The 27,715-nt window shown below is 40.0% G+C and overlaps 2 protein-coding genes across 9 annotated transcripts in view; both read right to left on the bottom strand.

The window, feature by feature from the left end:
* Positions 1-2,045: 2,045 nt before the first annotated feature.
* On the bottom strand, positions 2,046-10,819 carry fam133b (family with sequence similarity 133 member B). Of its 8 annotated transcripts, none has more exons than XM_034241121.1 (11): positions 10,651-10,819; positions 9,624-9,721; positions 8,092-8,170; positions 7,702-7,869; positions 7,576-7,608; positions 7,314-7,382; positions 6,382-6,480; positions 6,217-6,258; positions 5,977-6,066; positions 3,042-3,092; positions 2,046-2,704 (listed from the first exon to the last, which is right to left on the bottom strand). In XM_034241121.1, exons 1-11 carry the CDS (start codon positions 10,672-10,674, stop codon positions 2,609-2,611), a joined length of 849 nt encoding a protein of 282 aa, XP_034097012.1. In that variant the 5' UTR covers positions 10,675-10,819; the 3' UTR covers positions 2,046-2,608. The 8 variants fall into 8 exon arrangements, with proteins under 8 accessions (XP_034097012.1, XP_034097013.1, XP_034097014.1 ...); XM_034241122.1 differs by having other exon boundaries at positions 6,217-6,255; XM_034241123.1 differs by lacking the exon at positions 3,042-3,092.
* Positions 10,820-11,488: 669 nt separating this feature from the next.
* cdk6 (cyclin-dependent kinase 6) overlaps positions 11,489-27,715 on the bottom strand; it is a 37,597-nt gene continuing 21,370 nt past the window's right edge. The window contains 4 exon segments of the mRNA XM_034240733.1: positions 11,489-14,519; positions 14,622-14,757; positions 15,162-15,212; positions 22,477-22,586. Of these exon segments, the coding sequence (XP_034096624.1) occupies positions 14,367-14,519; positions 14,622-14,757; positions 15,162-15,212; positions 22,477-22,586 (450 nt within the window). The 3' untranslated portion in view covers positions 11,489-14,366.

Below are 27,715 nucleotides of genomic sequence, written 5' to 3'. Positions count from 1 at the left end.
TTGCAATTTCAATGTTCAACATAACAAGACCTGCCTGTAAAACCTGAAAAACTATTGATGCAATAAATGTTTGTTTTCAAATGAGGAAGTAGGTTAAACGTTAAGTACTCAAAGCAAATGTTACTTATAAACTAACAGTGGTTCATACACCTTTTTTTGCATATTAGCACATTTCTTAATTAATTACATAGGACCTTGGTATGTCTTAAACTAAGTATGTTTAATTAGTATACTTAAGTACAATTAAGAGGTATGCACTTTGCCCTAATTTCGATGTTCTGCTACTTTCTACTTCAATAGATAATGGCATTGTTACTTCACTGCATTATTAGTTACTGCTGATAAATTAAAAACAAAACAATTTAGTATCAGCTGATACATTGCAGAGTGAAAGACAAAGAATAGAGTTTGGGATGCATATTTAAACACAGAGAGAGGAGAAAGGGAGGGGTAAAGTTTGGTGATAAGGATGTTCTCAGTTCAACTGAGTTGTTGGTGCACATGGAGTGTAACTAACAACACTGCAACAAATCTTCTTAATAAGGAATTTCCCCAAGCTTAGCAAATAAGTGAAAGTAGTAAATATAGATAAACATTAGCAAATAAGAATCACACAATGATATTATTAAAGTATCTGATGGACGCGTCTGGGTTGGGCGAATGCCAGCTGAACGTTACCTGCCTGACTGCATTGTGCCATCTGTAAAGTTTGGTGGAGGAGGGATAATGCTATGGGGTGTTTTTCTGGGGTTGGCCTTGATCCAGTGAAGGGGATTCTTAATGCCTCATCTTAGTCTCACCAAGTCATTTTGGACAATTCTATGCTTCCAACTTTGTGGAAACAGTTTGGGGAATGTAGCAGACGCTCAAAGTGCCCTTATTTATTGTTTTGTATTTTTGAAGAACGCCTAATGTATGCTAGAACTTCGTTTTATTTTGTTAAAAATTATAAGTTATCTTTCCGGAAGTCATGTGACCTCTAACCCCGGATGTTTACATTGTGTTTGTGAGAGAGTAAAACGGCGCTGAAAGTGTCAACGATGTTAATAATGTGCCTTTTCTACTGCTGGTCTACTAGGTGAACACGTTTTCACGGTGTTTCATTATTGTGAGGTAAATAAACGTGATTGTGGACATCAGTTCGATGCGTAACGTTATTTTAAGACCAGAGTAGTTTTCTTTTCCAGTATGACTGTGCCCCAGTGCACAAAGCAATGTCTATAAAGGCATGGTTGGATGAGTTTGGTGTGGAAGAATTGGCTGACCCGCAGAGCCCTGACCTTTGGGATGAACAAGAACAGAGATTGCAAGCCAGGTCCTCTCGTCCAACATCAGTGTCTAACTAACCTCTCAAATTATCTTCTGGATGAATGGTCAATATTTCCCACACACTCCAAAATCTTGTAGAAAGCCTTCCCAGAAGAGTGGAAGCTGTAATAGCTGCCAAGGAGGGACCAACTTCATATTAATGCCTAAGAATTTGGAATGGGATGTCATAACAACTCCTGTAGGTGGCCCAATACTTTGGTCTATAGTGTACATTCAAATGGTGCTTAGATGAAGGGATAAGAAAGGATAATCCAGAAACACATACTCTAAAGTGGACCATTTTGCCTAAAGGGGGCCTTTACTTTATTATGAAAATGTAAGTATATTTTGACGATGACACTTTGGTGTCTCTGCTAAGGTTTGGAATGCAAGACATTTTCTAACTATACAAAAAAACAATTTTAATCTGATCTGAATACTTTCTTAACCAATTGTCTTTTTTGTATTTTATTTTTTAAGAAATTGGCATTAATAACAAGTATAATTAAGAATAAGAATAGGAAGCTTTTTGAGGAGCTGTATTTTAGAGTAGTGCTTAGTTTCCTTAACTTTTAAGGAAGTGTGACAAAGCAGAACAAGATTTATAATTGAGGCAGGGTAACCACAAATTAAATCCAACGGTTGACGGTTTATATCAATGTATGATTTGTGTTTATGCCCACACAGACAACATATCAAATAATCTCACAATAAAGGTTGTAACTTATTAACAGCAATAAAGGTTAAAACAATACTTTATTGATGAATTGCCATTGTTTATTCATGTACACAACACTGTAACAATTCATCTAACGGAACAAGTATCCTTTGTATAAATGTTGACTCTGCAGCTCACATTTCTTATAAGTCCAACTTCAATATGAGGCTGGGGGGACATCAGGTCTACATGCACGACGCAGGCACTAGCAGGACGGCCTCATTTAGCAACTAGAAATGTGAGATGTGGGGTGTAAAGTGGAGAGAAGAGGAGCTCCAGGGTGAAGGTGAGAGCAGGTCACACTGAAGTCTCCAAGATGAGAGGGGAGGGGGGGGGGGAATTCATCTCAGTCCCGTGGGTGAAAGAACAATTATCTACAAAAGCAAGGTGATACAAATCAACAGTAAACATGAACCGGTAGTTGCCACAGATAGCTGCCTGCCTCAATTTCACTCTTAAAAACCCCAGCATGGCAAGTTTGTACGTATATTTTTCAATTGTGATGACCAAAGCTGGATAGGAGGGTTTTGTGGAGGTCAGCGGCAAAAACAACACGACGAGAGAAGCGCAGAGACACGGGCATTAGTCGAGCTCCGTGTCTGAATGAGAAGCTGCCTTCTTTTTCTTTTTTCTGCCGTGTTTCTTGTGCTTCTTTTTCCTCTTCTTCTTGGATTTGTCCTGTGTACAAAAACATACTAGTCAGTAATTTCTCTTAAGTTAGTATCAATGCCACAGCGTGATTAGCTATAGCCAAACAAATGAGTTGTTTTGTTGCTAGGGACTTTCTGGTTGAGTAGACACACATATATATTGCTGCATCCCCAACAGCTGATACTATGCCGGATCGGTCTAATGTAGATACAGTCCATGTACAACCTGTCCGAACCATCTAATGTTACAATGCTACTTACTCATTTGTGCATTCCTAAAATGTGTCTTTGTTGCAGTCTTAAAATAAAAATCTGTCTCACTATCTGCACTTGTTTAAAAAAATGAAAGTAAGTTAATGTCTCACTGTGATTTTGTCCTTTTCCTCGCTACTTCTCTTTTTCTTCTTGGCTTCAGCCTGCAAGACGGGAAAATAATCTAATAAAAACCATAGGAAGAGGGAAGTAACCAAACAGTTTCACAATCATGGAGTTTACACGAGCAACTGCAGAAAAAAAGACCCCAAATTTAATTACAAATCCATTTCATAAGGTCATTCATTTCTGGGTTGAATGCCTTTCTTCTCAACTGTTGAAGATATTTTGGGAAGAGGCAACACACAGCTCCAAATCTAAATGCAAAGGGTGGACAGTAGTGGCAAGGATCAATGGAAACGGTTCACTGGCACTCATAAATAAAGGTTGTACTTGTCTGTTAGCGAAAAACGAACATGAAACTACACTAACCCTGTAATGCGTTGAAAGATTGATTACATTAGTAAATTATAATATAAATATAAACTCATACATTTCCTTCATAAAAAAAAGCACATTTAACCAGGTATGAAATGTCCGTATCATTCTTGAGCAACAAATCATTTAAAACATTTATTAATCTAACAAAAGGACTGATTTTGAAGCTGATTTTTAGACTAAGCTTTGAAAGCAATGCAAGTCATTAAGGCGAGGGCAATAGAGAGGCGAAGTCCCTCCCTTTCCGGGGGAGCTCCATGGGACCTTATTTCGGAAAAAGTATGTATTGAAGTCAATGGCGAGAGAAAGATTATCTTTCGATTCCGTTTGAATTGTGCCACGAATTACACATATGATGTTTGTCAATCTAAAAGATAAGATCATTTTGTGTCGTAAAACTGTGTAGTAGTAAGTAACACTTTTTTGTGTGTGAAACCGCTCAATGAACTACATCTCCTATCTCGCACCACACACCAAGATGGCCATCACGTTAGCACATTTCACTTCCTTCTTTCAGAATGTGGCGAAAAGTATTAAAGGAGACATGTCATGGGCATTTCCACTGATCATAATTCCATTGTTGAGGTCGACTAGAATAGATTTATATTGTGCAATTTTCCAAACTCACATTGGTTTCTCATACAGCATCTCTGTAAACTACGTGTATTCACTGAATTTCACTCTCTGCCTTGGAGCTCGTTGTAGCTCCAATAGCTCCAGCCCCACCCTCCCTGTGAGCACAGTGTGCTCTGATTGGTCGGGACGTTGTGAATTGCGCTGAGCTCCGTGGAGGTGTTATTTCCTTGTTTAGCGATACACAGCCAAACACACCCTGAGCACACACAAACTCACAGCCAAAGTAAAAACAATAAGTGTGGCTTGATATTGAGTAAGAAAAAGGTTGATAAACGCTGTGAGAATGGGTCTGCAGAGAGAATTTCGCCGCGATCCCAACTGTCTGTTATCAGCCTGCAGCCAGAGGAGAAATCAGCAGAGCTACTTGCACTGAGTGTGTGAGGAAGTCTGTGGATTGGTTAATTTGGACCAATCAGCGGGGGCTTAACGTAACGGCTCCACGGACGTAACTTAACGGCTCCACGGATTGGTCCATTTCGTTCCGGGTACATGCTTACGTAATCTCGTACCCGGAAGAATCAAATGGATGATGACGTTTCACCAACGAGGCGTTTTGGGGAGGTCTGTGTTAGAGTTTTACTCGCTACAGGGTGTACTTTGAGGGTTTGTGACTCTGCAGACCGTTTACATGCATAAAAACCTTCATAACACACAAGGGGACGGGTAATAACCGGAAAAGCATGACATGGGACCTTTAAAAGAGGTGAAAATCACTACAAGTCTGGGCATGTTGCCAGCATGCAGGACCGGGATTTGTAGTCTTTCTAGTTGCGTATTTTTCGTAGTCTTATATTTCAACCGTCTTGCGACAAACTGACTTTTTTTACATGGAAATTATTGTTTAAGATTGACAAACATCATATGTGTAATTCGTGGCATAATTCAAACGGGATCGAAAGATAATCTTTCTCTCCTCATTGACTTCAATACATAATTTTTCCGAAATAAGGTCCCATGGGTTGGAAGTAGATGGGCGGGACTTCGCCTCTCCATATATTGTTTTACTGTTTACCTTCTCTCTGTTGTTCTCTCACAGTAGCCATTAATGTGAATGAGCCAACATGGGGTCATGGCCTGCTTCTGAAATATCATTTACCAGACTCCCAATGATGCGTGACAGAGAGAAAGCTAACACATCTGGACGAGAAACCACACAAGGAGAACTGATACTTAACTGTATTTGGCAAATTGTGTAATGTAATGTACGGTTAATCCGTTAAAAAGACCTACAGTGCAGACGGGAGTCACTTGTTGAAGATATTACCAGAGATTAGTCTGTGACTGGCTCTTTTATCAGTAGCATTTTCATAAGGTATCCCTTTATGTTCCCTAATGCAATATGTATTGGCGTGTGAGCAAATTAAAGTATGTAAAATATATATTTGTTTTCTTAGAATATGGTATGTGGCCGTGTGTAGGTGTATGTTTTGCGAGTACTTGTGGAGCGACTTTACATGAGTGCTTTGTGTTAAATATGTGTTCCCACTTTCTGTCCAGTAGTTATTCGATGATCACTTTTTGTATTTATGCAACACAGGGTTGCACAAAGACAAGTAGGTGTTGTTAAGGCCGTTAAGCTTCAAAAGAAAAATGTGACAAAACAAGAAGGACTTTCTCGTAGGCCAAGTGCATTTTTTGAGAAATGTAAACAGCAGTGACAAAAACAATGTTAAATTCTTAGGGAAGTGGGTTCTGTTCACTGCTGTATTGCTTATAACTCAGCGTGACCTGTGCACTCAATGGGTCCATCCCCCTAAGTTGAATTAAAAGAAGAACAAAGGTCATAATAATGAGGAACAAAGAAGTGATAAAAGGTTAAAAGGGTCTACAGTTTAACTGGTAAAAACTGTAATCGGGATGAGAAGTGGTGAAAGAGATGGTTACATCTACAGTCCTAGTAATAATAAAAAATACCTCTTCCCCCTCTGATTCAGCAGAGGACTCTGAAGACGAGTCTTTATGGCTTCGCTCGGACTTCCTTTTTTTTTTACGGCTCTTGTCATCCTGACAGACAAAAGATTAACATCACCATTATGAATTATTAATATAAAGTGTTAAGATTTGATTTAACTGGCAAGAACAAAAGGACAAGATGTTTAATAAAACATAACGCATATCTGTGGAAATATGAAGACGGTGAATACAATAAGTTACCTTATCTTTGTCCCCTTCTTCCTTGATTCTTTTCTTCTTCTTCTTGGGAAGAAAATCAACAACATTTAGATTAAACACTGGCATGGATTCATTATTGGATTACGACACCAGAACCTGATTCTATTGGAGTGTACTTAAACACTGTTGAGAGTAGAAGAAGAAAACCTTGCTTTCAGCATCAGAGTCGTCCTCCGAGCCGTTCGACGCTCTCCTGGCTGAGGACTTCTTTCTCTTACGCTTTTTCTTCACACTCTTCTTTTCATCCTGTATATACAAATAGAAACGCAATCAAACCAATGTAATGCTGCATTAGTGTAGGACCTTATGATGTCTCTAATAAGTTGTCTGATAAACACTTCGTTAGGGATTTAAAACAGATCTTTCCGTTCCATGCACACTTGATGTAAAGAATATCCTGCTTATATTATATATTATATCTGATTAACAGAAAACTGGCCCTTCTATAGTGTTTTTATTTGTCAGTCAGTGTATAGTTTATTTTTCTTACTCTCTAAAGAAAATCCCAAATTAGGATTAATAAAGTACATTTCATCTTATCTTTATTCAAACACAGGAAGCTATTGTTAGAACGAGGCTGTGGGTGTTTCTCAATGTCGAGCCACTATTTCAAGGATGCTACGTCATCGAGTGCCGTCGAAGGACTGTTCCAATGTCCAGGATACTTGGAATTCTACCGAGGCTGGCGTCCTTCGTTGCGGAAAATTTCGAGGCTGCACATCATGTAGACTCCGGTCTTAAAATCCCCACAATGCTTTGCGCACGGACCAATTTCCAAATCTTTGGCAGAAATCACGCTCCATTTAAGGCGGTGCACACCTGCGCACATCTGTTAGCCTGTTCCACCATTCTTCGTTTTCCGAGGCTAGGAAGGATTCTTGCCTCGCTTCTGAAGGACCTGACTTGGAGGGACTTGTCCTACCAAGTCCTCGACATTGAGAAACACCCGTTAACTGTGCTCTATAAGCAAACAGCAGGCATTTCAGGAGCACATAGCTTCAGTGGGATTATGGGTTACAACATGTTCTTAGTGTTTAGCAATATTTTGTATCACATGTTTGAAGTCTGCAATGACTTACTGTGTCTTCAGATTCTGAGGAGGAGCTGCTGGAAGAATCAGAACTCGATGAGGAGGAAGATGAAGAATGCTTGACCAAAACACAATGTAAGCAGGGTTCATTAGACTTGAGGTTATTATTTTCTTATTTTGGATATTGGAACAGTAAAAGACCATATCAGGAGTATAGGCAGGCTGTGTGTGTGTGTGTGTGTGTGTGTGTGTGTGTGTGTGTGTGAACTGTGATTCAGCTGGCCATCAAAATACTGGAGGTCTCTCCTCACCCTGTTGGATTTCTTCTTCTCTTTCTTCTTTTTCTAAACACAAATAAAAAGATGCATAGTCAGTAAAGACTGTGATGAATTAGAATCAAGAATGTTGAAATGTCCGATGAAGGAGAGATACAATACCTCTTTTTTCTCTTTCTTCTCCTCTTTTTCCTTGTCCGCTGTCTTCTTCTCTTTTTCCTTGTCTGCCGTCTTCTTCTCTTTTTCCTTGTCCGCTGTCTTCTTCTCTTTTTCTTTCTCAATTGCACTCAACAACTTCTCTCGGTTTTTAGCCAGTTCTTTCCTCCATTTCTGAAAATGACAGCAAATCCATTTAAAAAGTATTCACCATTTATATTGTTATTTGTTTGCCAGTTGAGCCCCTCAAATATGAATACAAGTTTATGGGTACAGTAAAAAAGATTGCCATTAGGCGTGACACTCACAGCTGGGATTGAACATGATTTTAGGTCAAGAAGGGGATCATTAAGAACAAAATAATGTCAGTCAGTCTACATATTCCAAAAAACATACCTCGTTCATTTTGTCCTCGAAGTCGGCCAGGGTTCGAGAGCCCTTCTTCTTTCTCTCCAGCTGTTCCTTTAACTCCTCCCTGAAAGAGAGACAATAAATCAGTTGCAGCACAGTTTATAATGTTAAATGTTTTAAGTTACTATGTTAACCCAAATTAAAGAAAGTCTCGTTCATTCCTTCATTCTTAAATGCATGATTCAATTGTCCTATCCATTTCCAGCATTTGTTAGCCAAATATTTTCAGTTATAATAAAATATGATATATTAAAGCCCCATTTAATAATCCCGTCGTGTCATTGTAAATATGGCATTTAAAAAACATTGTTCTTTAGGTAATGCAAAATAAACTTTCATACTGGCTTTGAGGTATAGAAGGTAATTATTTAAATATGCCGCCTTGTTTCATTTGGGATCAGATATGACATTTTACCAGATACAAGTTGACCATTTAGAATACAGTGTGAGAAAAGACAAAATACAAAAGGTAAACAATAAAATAAATGTATATCCTTTCATATGATTATGTTCTCGAGATAAATATCTCAATAATGTTTTCTAAAATATAAAAGGCAAAAGCTCTTTGCTTAAAGGTGGGGTAGGTAATTTTGGAGAAACCAGATCGAGTGCGCAAGAATTTGAAAAAACACAGCCGTAACAAATCTGCCACTTCCTTACAGACTTTCTTACAGAGCCCCTCCTCCAACACACACGAACGCGCACATGACCAATGAGGGCACGAGATAAGTTTGTGCACAGGTGGAAGGCTGACAGGCAGGTAGGCCATCCAGTCATTTTAGCCGGGCCGGCTCAGATGATTGGTCGTGCTTTTTACAGTACTTCTACAGATGAAGTTTTTTTATGGATTTTTTGTCAAAGCACTTCAGATATTCATTGCTATCGGGATGTCAAGAGCATTCCATGGAATATAACAAAAAGTGTATCTCGAGCCGGTTTCTCAAACTTACCTACCCCACCTTTAAAGAAAGCAAGTTTAACCTGTACAGCGCTTTTTACTGCTAATAAGTTAAGTACACTTTGGGTATTTCATGGGGAGAACATTAAACATAATTAATTACACTTGTAAAAGAGACATATGATGCAGTTTACAGTTGGATCTGCATCATTTATAATCAATGCATTTTGCCGATGAATAAACATCTGGACATCTCTCTCTGCTCTCATTTTGTTATTGTTGACATAGCAAGGATGATGTTGCAACAATACTGACTGAAATCAACCAGTATTTGTTTTCTGCTGCTGTGTCATTGGAGTTGAATAAGACAGTGACACTTAAATATTTAGGAAAAGCCCAAGGATGCATTTGAGACCAGTGTTTTACACTGACTGACCAAATGAAGACAGTTGTTATTTAAAAAAAAGTGTTTCTGTATCTTTATGAGCCTGGAAGACATGTGCTGCTTCCTGCTGTCTCTAGGGAGAAACATGGACTACAAAACTGCATAATCCTCTCAGCACCAGCTTTAAATATTTATGTCAGTGAAGGCCAATGAGGACGTCTGTCTTTCGCTCACCATGTTGGCCGAGGTCTGCCTAAATAATCTTGTATAGTTGGTCCGGCGTTACCAGACGGTCCCTTGGCTCGTGAAGCTGCAATGGGGTTGATGTAAGCCTGGAACACCAAACAGAATAATGCATTTTATAAATGTTATTGAAATACACCTTAATTAAACAGTTATGCAGTTAAATAGTATATTGCAATACGAAACCCTACATCCTTAATTTAGCATTCAACTGAAAACCAAACTGGGGGTTTTATGTTAACAGTTTTAGTACAGGGAAATGTTAAGGTTAGTTTATTTACATCGCACATTGCAGCAATTCAAAGTGCTTCACATATACATTAACACATAATAATTAAAAACAAAATGAATTGAACAAAAGACAGTTCATAAGAGATATAAATCCATTTTTTTAAGCCCAATAACCAAACCGTAATCAAATATAAACGATGTGCTTAACGGTATTATCTTGCAACCTGCAAGCTACCTTATTCGCCGTATACTGTACGATTTACCTTCAGCAAAACACAACCAGAAATTATGTGCGTCATTGATAAAATTAGTAATCAGAAAATGTTTTTTTTAACACAGCTACCGTGTATCTAAACGTCATATTGGTTTATTAAATCCCTTCTAGTGTGTTAAAGCTGTATATAGACTCAGGATGCAAATACAAATCCTGCGCAACCACACCACGTCAACAGATTGTCCAAGATGTTATGAGCTAACGTCACAGTTAGCATTGGTAGCTTAGAGGCCTGTTGGTTGAGCTACAGACTCACTTTTTTACGACTAATCGATGCACAAAGCGATTTACATCAACAGATGTAATTTCAAATTATATTATTGTTGCGGTTTTATTATGTTAACGCACTATCTAGGCCTAGAATCAGAATGGCATACATTTAACATCAGTTAGCCAACGCTAGTAACTGCGATTACGCTAGCATCAGCTTGTATTAAGCCTAGCTAGCTTAGAAAAAGGAACCCTGTATTAATGGTTTCTTATTTTTCACACATATTTTGTAAAACAACTCACCACTCGATTGTCTCTCTTGCCCATGGCGAGTTAGTGATGGGGAAATAATATCCAAAAGAAAGAGCAACCATGAGTGCTACCTGGCTAACATGGACCTAGCCCATGAACCTAGCCACATCAGAAAAGATGACTCTTCTTCGTTTTGGGTTAGCTAACATTGAAATACCGCCACCAACTGGTAGGACTAGGTAGTGTGGATTTGGGCTACATAATAAACGATTAGTCAAGTACTTCTCCAAATGTTCTTTAAGTTATAGAATACCATTAACCCTGACCACTATGTCAATGTGTATTTGTACATTTTAATTTCACACTGTATACATCTATTGTAATTAGGCTACACGTTGTATTTTTGTTCCGTCTCACATCCTTTGTATCTTTTTTTTAACACTTGTTTTGGATTGTCAGTCATATGTTAAACACTTCGAACTGCACTAAACTGTATGAAAGGTGCAATAAAAACACATTTTTTTGTTGAGTATTATTGAGTGTCTGCTTTCATTGATCCCAATACGGCTGGAATCCATATAAATGACCACACTCAGTCCAAACACAAGACAGTATGTCTGTACAAGGTGGCCCGATCCGTTTTTTCAGTTCAATATTGTGGCACTCAAGTCCTTGTAGCTCCATTTCAATTGTTGTCTTTCTTTATCAAGATAAAGTCAAGTTCTACCAAAATCCCTTTACACATCTCCGAACAATTTCCCTGGTGGTTTTACTACATTAATAACATCTGTTATTATTATCTATATTATATTATTATTTTCAACAAAAATGCATTCTACACATTCACTCATGGAATTCATTCATACTTACAAATGAGTCCAATACCAGATTCACAAAAAGCTGCTTTTTATTCAATGGTGCAACACAATAATAAGACACCAAAGCCTGCATTCATACACAAGTATAATGCCATCATTGTGTTGTTCCTAGTAACCATTTCCATTATGATAGAAACAAATGTGACAGTTTAATTTGAGTTATATGATGGATCAACAACGGAGTTCAGTTTTGAAATGTATTAAGTCATTTGAAATTTTTTTATATTTATAGCTTTCATTACATTGAACACACCACTGACATCAGATGTGAGTTATGACATTTAAAAATAAAATCACACAGTGCTTAATCAAGCAGACAAACATGAACCTACATTGTGTTTGCCATTTAGCAATTAAAAGTTGCTGGCAAAACCAGTCAATACAGGCAGTTATCCTCAGACAGTAATGACTACAGTAACATATATTTGATAAATAGAAATGGCAGTAGAGTATGATCAATGAAATGATCATGGAACAGCTTGAAGAAAACCTGAATGTGTTATGATGTTGTTAATGAGTAGCCACGGGATGTGCAAACTGTGCCCAAAAGGTTTGGACGAAAATACCAAGAACCTGAGAAAGAGTGTGTCTGTGTGTGTGTGTGCTAGCAGCACTACCTGTTAAGAAAACATAAACCAGTGTTAAAATGTTACTGTTCTGCAAGAACTACTAAATACAAAAATACAACTCTGCATAACTTGCTTTTTTCGCTGGTAAAAAAACAAACTGATTTTGAATATATGTGGACATGACTTTAAAAAAAGGGAAAACTGTACACAAAATATTCGTGCATTATTTCATTTTCAAACCACTGTAAAACTCACAGCTCTGGATCCAAGGCAAATGCATTTAATAAGCACCCACAGAGCCCACCAATTATTTCCAATAGACAAAAATACTCCTGCTAAACAACCTTCCACTGACCCATCGCTACTCTACATCTATCCATTTTTACGACATATCTATGGGCACGTATCCAAAGCTTTCTATCATTACAGCGTGTACTTAATCTATAATGTTCAGTACCAATGCCTATCCTTAACACATTCCTTACATTGTAAAACTATTCTCACACAAATTCTATAATTGTCTAAAGAGTTGGTGTAATTGGTGTAAGAATATTGTATGCCCCAGCATCATTGAAAAAAAGAATCAAGTAACAACTTGATGAAAACAAGCATATAACATTACAATTAAATACAGAATATTGGCGACTCTATTCTGTGCCACATGTATTCATGTTGGAATAGTGCTGGTGGGACTTTGTCCACCTATTGCATGCCTGTTGGTGGCAGGAGCGTGTATATTAGGTTTTTTTTCATCATTGTCTCAGCACTGATATCAGCCCATTACGATGAGCTCCTTGAAGAGTGCAGAAACCATTAGAATCCCGCTACTGGTCTGCAGTTACCAAGGACATCCTCAAGGTTGCAGTATTATAATACATGTAGGACTGGAATGATAAGATAACCTATTGTATACAGTCTATGGACACGACTTGGCAGTGAGTGGCTGGCTTGTGATGCCCAATAATGTTGCTATAGGGATCTGTGTACATGAGTGTGCTAACGTCAGTGGTAGTGCACACACTAAATGTTGTGTATGTATCTGTGAGTGTACTGTGTATCTGCTCAACGCACATACACACAGTTAATGGTAAAGGCAGGTGAGAGTCATGTTGTCCACCATAACTCCTCTGTGGTCCGGTCCCCCAGTCAAGAGGGCTTATTGAACACTGGTCATAATAAGGCCTCCACTTCATGGCCTCCATCTACCAGTACATCTGACATGCAAGTCTTTGCATTGTCAACACAGTTATCAACATTTAATAACCTAAAAGCAGCAATTACAATCCATCAGTTCATGGAAGGAGGATAGCTTTTGTGCATTTTCTTTCAATGGTGAGAGTATTGGTGTCATTTTCTTTACACTCTCTGTAGGAATACTACAGCTTTGTATATTGAGTTTTAAAAAAAATAAAAATATTTGCCCCCTGAAAAGGTTCATGTTTTGTTTTGTACAACACAAAATCATAGTTAAGCTTTTTTGACACAGATTGTCATAACAAAATGTCTGTATTTGCATGGCCCAACAAGTGGCATACTACAAAAGCAAGTTTATTGAAACAACTAATCAATGGAAGGAAATATGTGAAATATGAAGGCACTTGAATATGTAGTACAAATCTGTCTAGATCAGTTCATACTCCGATTTTACGCCTTTGGCAACTGCCACCTTAGTGCTTTTCTAGCTTTATGGTCAACTGGCAAAGAGAAGGCCACTGTTGAGAAATGATATGACATTTCCACCTTCATTTGCCCCAAGACATGTAGAAGTAAAAGAAGACTATGGTGGGATGTCACCAAAATCTAGCTATATGACTAACTAACAAAATGCAATGCAAAGCCTGGTGTTTGTAATTCCATGTTGTAGCAATTGCAATTGTTGTAGCAGGACAGCAACCTAAAAAACATAACCTTTAAAATCAGCAAAGATCTCTAGAAGGACTTCACCCAAGTGGCTAAATCACAATCCAGACAGAATTCGCTGCAGAACTATAAAGCTACTATTTTTACCCTGACTGGTTAAATATTTTTTGCAAAAGTCCTCAAGGTCAGATAGACTCAAGGCTATAAATGCAGAAGGTGCATCTACATGCCTCTGTATCAATCACTTTATGTAATCTATTTGTACCAAAATGACCTCCATTTTGTACATTTGTTTCGCTTATACAGCATACTCCTAAATGTTAATCAGTGTCAAAAAAGCTTAAATCAACACACTATGATTTAATGCTGTAAAAATAGAAACATGAATGAACTCCAAGGCAGAGTTTGCAAAATACTTTTTATAGACACTGTATGGGATGATAAGAGTGAAGGAGGACCATCAGGCAGTCCGCTCCTCCATAGTGGGCTTGTTGGGGGGGATGGGCTGAGCTGCGTACACACTCCTACTGTGGCTGTCGACACTTTGGAAGTAGGGGTGGCTGAGCGCAGCAAACGCTGATATCCTCCTGGAGGGGTTGAAGGCGAGGAATTGCTGCAAAGAGCGAGGAGAAATAAAAGAGAAGGAGATCAACCATTAAATAAAGTTTAAATAATATTGTAAATTGCTAAAAGTACTGCATCTCGTACTACTCACCATCAAGAGGGCCTGCCCTTGCTCGTCCATATCTGGAACCAAGTCCTCCAATTGCTTTGGGGGCCGGGGGGTGAAGGCACTCTGTGGTAGGGCCACTTCCTGGGGCCAGTCCTCTACTGAAGGGACCCCAACAACACTGTGGGATGATAATGGACATTAGTGACTCTTTGTCAGCAATGTTCAGCATTCAACGCCTCTCGTGCTCGACTATTTTTAAATATATTGTTAGGTTTACTGAAGAAACTGGAAGGGTGCGAAGTGGTGCTAACGATATTAACATAAATGAGCAGCGTAACCTAATCTGGGGGGCTTTGAATTAATTACAGAAAATCAGTTGTATGGACATCCTGTTCCTATTGGCAGGATAATAGGTTTGATAAAAGCCAAATTAAAAAAGGAGTACCCTGATTAAGTTCCTTGAATGACTTTTGATTGACCTATAATTGTGAAATATCTTTCTTTTTATAAAGTCTGTTCAATCAGTTTGAAACATACAGGATCAGGGAGACTGTAACAGGAAGCACAGCCAATAATACTTACTCAAAAATCTTTCCCAGCTGATCAACATCTGAGTTTCCTCGAAATAGCGGCCTGGGAAGAAAGAAAATCACAAGATCAGTTTGACAACTGACGCTCATATATTGTCCTGCACAAAAATAAATAAAAGGTCAAATGCATTTGGATTAAAAGTGTACAACATCAATTCGTTTTTTTCATGACCTACTTTTGATGTAAGCCCGTGCTAACTATCCCACGATACACTACAGACAAGCAGACCTAAGATAAAAGCTATTGGCTCAAGGCAAAGAGGAATGTTTGACTCTAATGCGAGCGTTTGAAGTAGCCACACACTGGCAGCTTCATCTCGTGTAGTCAGGATTGTGAAGCAGTGTTGGTAGTACCACTCAAAAGGGGAGGGAGGGAGGGATGAAAGGAGGGAGGAGAGCGGTGGCGAGGGCTGCTGGTGGTTCCTGTGGCTTTGGGCCGTCTCTGGATGCCCGTGGGCGGCCATGCCTGCTCTGGCACCCGCACAGATTCCAGCAGTCATCATCAGCACAAGACTGCCGGCCGCCACACTGTACAGAGAACGCCCATTTATCCCCCATGTGTGTGGGTGTGTGCTTTTGCCCTGTGTGAATGTGTGAAGGAAAGTGGGAGGGAGAGGCGTGAAGACATTTTGGATTATTCTAACAGAGACAGAGGTATGGGAACCTTTCCTGCTGAAGTTCCTCTGAAAGGAAATAGGTTTGAGAGGACTTTAACAGACGATGGTGATAGGGTAACTAAATCCGTTACTCCCACAATTACAGTATGAAATCCAGTAGGGTCAGAGAAGCTTTATTTTTGTTATATTCTACTTGTTTAAGGTGGAAAAAGTCCCCAGCAGATGTCAATATAATGTAGGATATTGTCACATAGGTGTGCTTGTATGCTTTCTGTATCCTGGCACATTTACAGCAGTGGCAGTGCACCTCACTTAACTGAAGTCACCATGTGCTCTTTGTGTTTTCCCACTTGCAGGAAGCTTTGCATAGCTTAACACCCACACTTTCCTACAGACTCAGACACTGGGAAATTAGTCAGACTGAGGTATTTGGCAAATCTTTACAGTGACAGCAAACTTGCACACTTTAGTTCGGAAGGGGAGATTCACTCTGCCTCATACATTGTACTGAAAGAGGATCACACCACATAGGTCTTTCGGAGTAAAGCACTGCCATTTAAGATTAAACCAAGCCAGTTCTGACTGTTATTACCTACAGCCAAGTCATCGTCCCAAACAAGTAGGGCTGATAATGCGAGGAGGTCCATATTTAAACTTTGAGTGGTTTGCTGGTTTGTTGGAGGGGGTTAACTGGATTCACATAACTGGCCACTGGCATGCACAGTAAACTATCAAGTGCAAATGCACACATGCAACACAGGAATTGTTTGTCCCCCGGCACGTTTGTACACAAACAAACGGGTGGCAGTGAAATGGGGACTTAGAGTGGTTTGGGACAGGAGCTGAGTCACGCTTCCACTAATGCCAACACAGCTCTGTCCCACATTCCCTGAGACAACCTCTGGAATGTCAGTGTGTGTGTGTGTGTGTGTGTTTGTGTGTGTATGTATGTGCATGTTTGCTTGTCAGATGGGTGGGAAACAGACAGAAAATGGAGTGTGTGCTCATGTGTGTATGAGCCTGTGGACTGCGTGGACATGTGTGTGTTGAGTTTGGATGCACTATACATGTTTGTTTAAAGCGCACGTCCGCACGTGCATGTAAGGTTGCGGCTTTGAGGATTTATCAATTGAGTTCCAAACTGTGAGAAAGTCAACATGGATGCGGGGCCTCTCCCAGACCATTAACACAACACGTTCAAACTTTTCGATTGGAGGAATGTCAACAAGCAGGCACTCTCTCCCCCCCATTCACTCGAACTATGACTCACCCCGACACCATCCCAGCCATGCAGATGCAGACTTGCATGATATTTGCTCAAATTCCTTTGACAAGATCCCAACTATTCTCGCTACAGTGGATACAGTGAGTTTTTACAATGGCATGTTTGATAATGTAAGTGGATAAGAGAGGACGGTGCTTGGGAGGAAACTTTGAAGTTTTATGAGTCATAGGAAAGATGTTATGAGACTGGTTTTTTAGTTAACTTTTTTTGACCTGAAACAGGGTGAATTGAAGGTGTCACTGTGCTCATTTTCATTATCGCATATAACTTACAAATGTTTCCAAGGGGATGTCTTATGATTGGTCATTTGAGTGGCCAACAGTCCAACATTCTTAGATTTGAGGAGGAGGTACTTTCAGATACTTAAAACAAAAATGTTGCAAGATGAATTGCTTGTTCGCACTGCATATTGGTTCATAGGCAACAACAGATCAATCACATCATTATGCAGATGATATTTAATACCAGATGTACTTTTCATTCGCAGAAGAACAAACAAACAATACATTTAGATGCTAACTATTCCCGAAGGCAGATACATCACCAGCGGGGATGTCTGGTTCCTGTACCTGAGCTGCAATTATCATCTCCAATTGAACCAAACTGCAAAGCAATAAACAGTGTTATCTCATCCCCTCTTGTTCTGCACTTTTCCTCAATCGAGCTTTCATTTGCTTTCTTTCACTGCTTCTCCCAGGTGCCCTTTAATCTCTAACAGGTGGCCTTTTAAAAAGCCATCTTAATCACCTGCAGGGGGAACGGGGGAGGAGAGAGGGAAATAGAGAGAGAGGGAGAGCTCTGTTCATGGCCATCAAAGGGCTCTGACTTGCCTTCCGCCTTAAGGCAATGTTGGACAGGTGCCAGATTGTGAAAACACACATATATACAAACCAAAGCTTTTTACAGCGTAGCACACACACACACACACACACACACACACACACACACACACACACACACACACACACACACACACAACACACACACACACACACACACACACACACACACACACACACACACACACACACACACACACACACACACACACACACACACACACACACACACACACACACACACACCACACACACACACACACACACACACACACACACACACACACACACACACACACACACACACACACACACACACACACACACACCAGGAGTGCCAACCTCAGATTGTGCCCTCTATAAAAAGGGAACACTAAATCCTCTGAACATAATACATACAATCGTTCATTTCACTTTTTGCCGTTCATGATGTGTTAACACTAGAGATGTTAAGATTCACCGATTCGCATCGGTGCACCGGCATAAACGTTCAAGATGCGAGTGCACCGGTTGAAAGAGTGCACATCGGCTACAGTTTGGGTTGAACCGGGTTGAACTCGCGATGCATCGATTGCGTAGCGTCTTTGCATCGGTAAAAAACCGATTCATTCATATAAAATCCCCTAATCTTGTCAACGCTCAACAGATACGATCTTTGATATCTTCGCCACTACGGAGGCCGAGAGTCTCAGTTATCAACACACACGGAAGTCGAGGAGAAAGAGAAACACAGCGCACCGAAAAATACCTACAAATCAAACGTTTGGCAACACTTCGGATTGTTCAAGAAAGACGGTGTAATAGTCCTTTATGCTAGGCTATATAGTTGACCGCAGGTCATGGAGAGTAATAAGGTATCCGTAGACCTTTGTATGAGGTATCTTTATTACTTAACAGGTCTACAGCCATGATACATAGATCCGTCCTAGATGCGGGCTTGCATACACACAGTATCACTCCGCAGCCGCACCCCATCAGTAACGTCCTGATGGTATATGTGCGCGGCACAGACGGTCAACTTGAAAAATCGCTCGCAAATTGTTAACGATGCCGAGCCGATTTAAAGTACACAAGTAGTACGAGGAACTTAGCGACGCACATAAAGAGTCGACATGGGGTCTGCGGCTGAAAAGAGAAACCTGAAAGTTAGACATATGAGTTAAATCACTCAGTGAGGTGTTCTGTCAGAGAGAGTGGTGTTTAGTTTACAGCAGCCTGTGACGGCCAATAATAATTTAAATGTATTCCTCACTGTAAGCAGTTATGAAATACCTGTTTGTGAAAGGTTATTTGTATTATTTATTGTTCATATAGAACCCACCGCTTTCTGCTCACTGGTGAGTTAGCCTATGAATGAGTGTTAAGCACATCAGGCTGGCAGCTGTATGGGCATTGCTCTATGGTAGCTGTTATTTGCACATTGTTAATCATGAGCAATGCATCCTTACATTGTTTAACTGTGAGGTGTTATACAATTGTACTCTGGAGAGCTTTTAAAGGTAAAAAAATAAACGGCATGATGGGATGTGCAGTACCAAATATGTAAAGCACTTTTTTGTTAATGTATGATTTGCTGCATATAAGGAATAAAACAAAAATCCTCTGTCGTACCAAATTGAAGTATCATTATTTTTGCATCGTGTTGAATCGCATCGTATCGCACCGAATCGCATAATGTTGAATCAAATCGTATCGAACTGTATCGCAACAGGGGTGAATCGTATCGTATCGCATCGCCTGGTGTTTCAAATGTATCGTTAATGTATCGTATCGTGGCAACGTATCGAGATGCGCATCGCATCGGCCTCAGTGATGGAGATGCACATCCCTAGTTAACACATCATCAAAAATGTGTCGACTCCCCTCAAAAGATGCAGAATTAAAATAAAAAAGGAGATTTTTTAATTTTGAATGATTGAGCAGCTCAGTAGACTGAATGACCAGTCTGTAATATACCAAATCATTATTGGTGGTAAATAAACAGCGGAAGTGTTTTCATGACATAACCGAGTCACATATAACCGTATTCATCAATGGTCTTGCTCTAAAAACAGGAAACCAGGAATAACAAAGCAGGCGCTGTCCTCCACTCTGCAAGCCATCCTAATGCATGTGAAATCACACAACAATTATCTTATCATGAAAAATCGTCATGTGTCACAATTTTTACAGCAAGGTAAAGAAGTGTGAACACATGACCCGGATCACACATGAACAGTATGGATGGACCATGACTGTTTTAAAAAGGTCAGATCAGGGACAGATGCAACAACACTGCAGTGCAGATTATGGTTGACGAATGAATAGCTGAAAGGCACAATTGCAGTATTTTGCTACAAGATATTTCCTAATTTTATGTTTTTTTATGGTGGTATCTTACAGGTTGGTCCACATGGGTGTCTCAGAAAGGCAAAGCATATGATATTCTTATATACTATGAATTCTAATTTAAATAGTGACCGTCTTCCCTTTAAGGAAGCGTATTCCTTTATTGAATTTCATTATGCTTTTATATGTGATCTGTCAGTATACCACGAGTGCCATATTGCACCCAGTGCCCCCAGTATATTCCCACATGCAGAAGTGTGAGTCGTTGTGTGTGGCTGTGCTTATTGGGGTATGAGGACGGTTGGGGAAGGAAGCATAAATTACAGGCAGGGCTGGTCCTGGCACTCAGCCCTACTGTTCTTATCTACTCTGAAGCACACCACCACAGCCAAGCTAGACTCCAGTTCATTGTTCACATAAAACACAATTATGTGCATACTATGGCACATAAATATTAATATAAGATTGGTGGTATGATTATAGAATATGTCATTAAGTCCCGGAACAGTATTCTTTCCTCATAGCCAGGAAATAGACCTTTTTTTAGAATGTCTCTTTTTTTTAAAAAAAGTGGTCCGTTATGAGCTAGCTCTCCAGTGTGTAGAGTTCGTTAGACCACAAACTGACGATACCTATACCAAGAAGCAGGATCTTGACTTGCATGCTGCAACCACAGCATCCAGGCTGCCATTACTGTAATGGTTTGATAAATCAACTGAAAATGTGATTGCCTACTGCTCAAAATGTGGCTCACAGGTGCCATTTAGAGAAGTTTAAGAAACACCCAAATAACTGAATCTGTAACAACAGTATGCCACTGCCAACCATTCAAGTTGTAGTTTACATTCATGTCCGTCAAGTCTTGTATCAGTAGACTTTCAAGGAGCTACATGAGATGTAAGTGTTATAATGCAAACACAGCACAGTAAAATATGAGGATAAACTGTGCATGAATGAGGGACTGATGTGTAGTTAATAGGGATGTAACGATACCAAAAACTCACGGTACGGTATTTATCGCGATATTGAATAATAAAGGGAAACAAATAAAATAATTTTTTTTTCTCTTTTCAATAACACATTTTTTTACTCGGAAAATGTTTCTTTATTAAATAATAAATCTGATTTGTACAGCATTTTAGTAGGATAGCAGTATTTTAAAGTGTCAAAAACAAAGTGACAGTAACAGACTGGAACAAGAAAACCAGTGTGTTTGTACCTACTAGTACTACCAAACAAAGTAGCCATTTTCTTTGTGCCACTGCATCTCACAAATAAATAAGGACATTTAATAATCAGACCCTGCAATAAAATAAATCAAGTTTCACTTTAGTTTTTCAAGTAACTCAACTCAAACTCACTAGTCACTCACTCAGCATCATCAGACAGGTTTTTAGGAATATGAGAATGTCCACATTTCCAGGTATTTATAAGCTGGGATGTTTGGGCATTTACAATATCCCCTGCTCTGGAAAAAACTCTCTCGCTTGGTACTGATGTTGCTGGGACAGCAGTGGTCGCGTTAATCGAATATTTTATTTAACAATGACGGAAAAATCTGAAAGCAGTCTGTCATTTTGACAGATTAGAACAAACTCGGAACAGCGCCAACGTTTCCCCGCAGCGAGGCTCTGGTGTTATGCCGTGTTATGCATGCCCTCCAAAAGGAAATTATATAGTTTGCAAACCGTACTTTGCCGTACAGATCAATACATGTCTGGGAGGTTTTGCTTTACGCTGTGCGCGCTCCCGCGAGGTGCATGCACACACGGCATAACACCATAACACCTCCCCCCCGTTGACAGTTCACGAGCGTGCTCTCTCGTGAACTGTTCAGACCGGACGGGTAATAAGGGATTATGACGGACATTTTACGATCCTGTCTGTCAAAATGACGGACAGCGAAAAAGTCTAACGCCACCTCAGTGGGACGGAGAGATATGCTTTGGCCATGGGTGACAGCAGTGGGTCAAACTGTGCATTGTCTCTCCACCACTTCAAAAACAATACAGTTTTTGCCAAGAAGGTGAGGCTTGGTAAAGTTCAACACAGTTGTAAATAAGTGTAATTATTGGCTAGAATGATTTTTTTTAATGAAAATGTAACCGTGTTTTATGTATTACTGGACAAATGTAGGCAAAGGGTGCCGATGTGAAATCTTGGACAAGTTGTAGCTGGTTTTATATTTAAATTGTATCAATGGCGGTGTAGTAAAAGCTACATTTTCTTTGATCTCACCTTCTCCTGAACATCTCAGCAAAGATGCAGCCGACACTCCACAGATCCACTGGTGTGGCGTAACTGGACTGAAGCAGCACCTCCGGGGCTCTGTACCACAGCGTCACCACCTACAACACACAGCAGAAATCCACTTAGAATAATGGTTGAATGCAAAAAGACCGTCACAATAACTCCTATTTTGTTGCATGTAGCCAGCAACATTGAGTAAATATCACCATATAGGTGGGGGGCTCATTTTTTATTTATCCTTTATTTATCCAGGAATGTCCCATTGAGATACAAGATCTCTTCTTCCAGGGAGTCCTGACCAACACGGCACACAACAAGTTTCAACATAAAACAAGGGCATTAAACAAAAAACATGCAATTCAAATATAAATACAGAAGGCCATTTGTGCAGTGGCAAGAAGCATAATCACATCAGCAATAGCATCAGGTAAAACAGTTACATGTTTCATGAAGGGCTAATCGTAGCATACCTTTAAAAGCATGCTAACACACATAGGGTTAATACTTCTCTGTCCCCATCTTAGACTTACGTAAGACATGAAATCATATCTGGCAGGACAAGTCTCTCTGCTCCCATTTTGGTGTGTACCCACATCACACAGTCTTTCCATAGTGATCCAGCAGGGACACAAAATACTGTGTATATATATATATATCTGCAATATTACAATAATAAACGATACAACGTTTTACTGGTTGACACTTAGCAGTGTCTCATGTTTGTGAAGTGACAGCGAGCTGACAATCATTGGTATTAATCACCACACCCAACCCTGTCCCTCCTGCTAAAATTTGAAAACAATTTCCCTTCAAGCAACCTGAACCCACCTGAATTTCAACAGCAGCCATTTTGTGCCACTTGCCATTAAGCATAGTTTCCAAATGTGTCCCTGTGACTCTATTGGGAGCTGTGAGTGTGTGTGTGTGTGTGTGTGTGTGTGTGTGTGTGTGTGTGTGTGTGTGTGTGTGTGTGTGTAGCCATAGCCTGCAGGAAAGCAGCAGCATTGTTAACAGCTACAGTAGGGAAAGCCTCCAGACAAAACTCAGTGACCCCTACTAAGAGAGTGGACTGGTTCCAGGTGCTTTCCTAAACTCCAGATTTTTCCAACAGCTTTTGGCTGCCGTTCTCCACTCAAGCACTGCAGAGTGCTTATCGGGAACTTAGAGTCTGAGGCGAATGTTTGTAAGCAGAACGAGTGCGGTGTCACCTAGATATCTTTATTAGTTGGCTTTGACTCTCTGGGAGTAGGATGAAACGATACCCAGAGCTTTTAGATGTTGTCCACATGCCTGTATTTGTAATATGAGAGCAATGATCCTAAGAGGACGTAGATAGCCAAATATGAGCTATTAAAAAGGGAATCAGGTCCTTGCTTGTGTGCTTAAGTACCGTCTGAGAAATTACTGAGTCAGCAGTCATGTAACTTTGTGGTTTATAGATATTAATGGTTCCCAAAAGAGTATTACCATTTGCTTTGGTTATCCATGAACATTTTCCATCATCAGGTCAAAAATAAATTTGCCTTAAAATGTGCTTTGTGAATACCAGCCAAACTAATGATGATTCCCATCAGCTAAAGTTAGCATGCTAACATGCAGAACTACAATGGTAAATAGCATCTGCTTAAAGTGCATCATTGACAATGTGAGTACATTAGCATATTGATTTTTAGCATTTACAGATTACAGTCTCAAGTGCCGTAACTGAGTTTCAGTCCTTCTCAATGTAAACTGTCAATATAGAAAAAGCCATTTAAGTCATTTTTAAACATCTGTCTGGATAAATGATATAAACAAACCAATGGTATTATTTTGAAAGAGCTATAGTTTAGTTATATGTTTTGAAAGAATTTGATAAGCCACTTGTGATAGATATTATTTTCCCGCCCAATATCCTTTCCTAATATGACCGGATTCTGCTATATGGCAAAGGTTTAAATGCCAATGAACGTGAATTGCATCACAAAGAATTCTATCATAAAAGAGATGTTATTCATAGTTGTAGTGCAAAGGGAACGTTTTTAACATCTGAGGCAAACTGGAGAAAATGAACAGACATAACCCTGAGCTCGGATTATGGCACTCAACAGAGACCGATAAGAGGAATAAAAAGTTTGGTCACATTTTGTTCTTCTAAACTGAATGACGCTATTAATAGAGCCGAGGGCTGCATTTTGCAGAACTGTGATACTTTCTCATCTCCTGCTTCAGTGGAAATAGGGAGGAAGTTGAGGCTAGTTGGCTGAGTTGTTGGCTGAGCCATGTGACCAGATATGTGACATGAACAGAGTCAACAGAAGGACTACTTGGGTCATTGAAGATTTTTAAAACAGTGAAACCTCAAAGAAAAACATGAATGGAGGTTGCACAGCTGTCTCTATATTCAGGCAACAAAAGGTCATTCATATTTCTTTCAACATAGGACAATCCAATGATGACTTGCTTTAATTTGGTAGAAATTATTTCTTACATTCTTTGATTTAAACTAAGTTTTCAGCTTGATATCTAGTTAGGGCACATCATATTTCCATCTCTCATACCAACCCAGACTTTGTATTGAGCATGGATGCATACACGTAAAAAAACATGATCCTTGCACTCTTGCAGCTGCAGGCTCAAATGAGTTTGAGTTCAGTCTGCATGGAGTTGGAAGACCTGCAGTCAAAATGCAGGGCTCGCGTGAACACATATGCACACGTAAAGCCTTCTAGGAAGAACCACAGACCTAGAGCTCGGGGTATATCCGCCTCACTGCAATACAGTTACTAGAAACCTGGCCACAACTGCAGATGAAGTCTTTTATATCACACATGCATCAAGTCACAGACACCGGAAGATAGATACTTTTAAATCATACTGCAATCTGATTACACCCCGACTACTTGCACTGCAGGAAACCTTTTGTAGCAACTATTGCAGGGGGGGGGGGGTCTTTCATTCAATTTTTTCCATTAAGGGATAGGACTTCTATCTACAATTTCTCTAATGTAAATAATCATTAAAGAGGCAATACATGAGTCCGTCTCTCAATATTTCCAAACTGTGTGTTACCTTATCCTGTTTGTTCTTAGTTTAAAAAAAAGAAAAGGGTAACAAATGTATGCATGCATTTTTTAAAGGCAATACAATCTTAAGCTTTTTCTTATATTGTACGAGTGAGTCATTTATGAATAAGCTATATCAGACAGATAGTGGATACACAAGCACTTTTTAGAAGGATCCTATCTGCTGTAATCACTGCTTTTCCCTTACCAATTTATCCTCACCCTTTCTCTCTCTTCCCTCCATCTTGCAATCCCTCTCCCTTCTCTATTAGCATCCTTCTCTATTAGCATCCTTCTCTATTAGCATCCTTCTTTCTCTGTCTGTTTCTGTTAGCCCATGAGTCTGTAAAACACACATGCCTGAAATGCAGTAAAGTCTAGATACAACATTTTAAGAGACTGTAATATCCATGAATGCATTTTGATCAAACACAGTTTCACACTATCCATAAAATGAACAACTTTGAAAGAAGAAGTCTCAAGTCTGTTTTACTGAATACTTTCAAACTATAACTCTGAAAGTGCTTTGAGTGGAGACCTAAACACATTCACTTCATAACTGTTTTCATGGAGATGATTGTAACAACACTAAGGCTGTTGTAAAAAGAAACCTTCCCCAATTGTTGTTATAAGCTTCTTTCTGTCCTTCCTCTTCTTCCGACCACGTTTGCATTCCTTCTTTCTTAGTCTCTTTCTCACCCTTCTCATTCTCTGTTCTGCTTCACGCATCCCTTCATTAACCCACCCCTGCTCTCCCTTTTCTGTACAGGCTGCAGGGAAACAGCGATACAGACACATACAGTATGTAGGACAATCAGACACAGAGAAGGGGAGTCAGCTGTTTAACTCTTTCGATACAGTGTGTTGCTCCAGTTAGGTCCGCTGCTTTTTCAATCTGTCTCCCGCCTATCTGACACCCTTCTTCCCTTCCGCATAGTAACAGAAAAGCCAGAGGAGGTCAGATAAAGCAATGGGAGAGAAAAAGAGAGTTAGAGAGAGTGTGTGTGTGTGTGTGTGTGTGTGTGAGGCTGACTCCAGATTAAAGGACGACATTCTGGGAATTCCTTTCTGCTGAGAGCATCCTCCCCCTCACCAACACCACCACCACCATCACCATCCTCCTCCTTGGCCCTCACTGCTGCTCCCCGCTCCGCTTCAGGGAGGAAATTACTTCTCCTGGCCCGAGGACCTCCAGACCTCCTGGGCCGGACCTCCAAGCCTGTCTGAATAGCTCCATGGGACCTGTGCCACCAGCGAACTGTGCACGAGTATGACAATGCTGCTATTGACAATTGTTATCACACTACTTCTACATGCTACACTTATTTTATTATAAAAAGATACTCTTACTTTACTTATTGTTATTTGTGTCATTTCTATCTCTAATATCATAAACATGCATCTTATTTAATATTTTTACTTTAGCTGTAACAATGTCACTTTCCCCTCTGTGGGACTACATAAGGTGTTCTGATTCTGATGTGGCCCATGCATGTGAGCGTGGGGGCGTTGGTTTTATTTTGTTTGTGTGAATACTTGCACGTGACTTAAGTAGAGCACCTGCTTTAGCCTGGATTCATGTGCTTCAGGACCAAGTGCTGTGTGTCTGCGAATGTACAAAAAGTTATCTGCAGTATGTGTTTGATGTTTAAAGAAACTTGGGTCTTATTTCTCAGTGTGTTAGCTATCTGTCCCTTTTTACAAGTTGGCCCCCTTGGAAGCCCATAAACCTGAATTATTCTTTAAATAAAGGGCATATTATGTTGGGTGGTTGGGGTTGCACTCTCCATTGCTACCATGACACAAAAAATGTTCTGTCCCTCCCCATGCAGACCTTCACAGTGACCTGATGCCATGAGGATGAGGCTTAAGGCTGCAGCGCCGGAGGCAGTGGGGCTGATGGAGCCTGGCCGGGGGCCCGTGTTTACATTCCCTCTCACTGAGGACACACACACACACACACACACACACACACACACACACACACACACACACACACACACACACACACACACACACACACACACACACACACACACACACACACACACACACACACACACACACACACACACACACACACACACACACACACACACACACACACACACACACACACACACACACACACACACACACACACACACACACACACAAGTATAGTAATGCTAGGCCACACACAC

Source organism: Gymnodraco acuticeps, unplaced genomic scaffold, assembly GCF_902827175.1.
Source record: "Gymnodraco acuticeps unplaced genomic scaffold, fGymAcu1.1, whole genome shotgun sequence".
In the NCBI taxonomy this organism is placed as follows: Eukaryota; Metazoa; Chordata; class Actinopteri; order Perciformes; family Bathydraconidae; genus Gymnodraco; species Gymnodraco acuticeps.
This window is presented reverse-complemented; position numbering and strand designations above follow the sequence as displayed.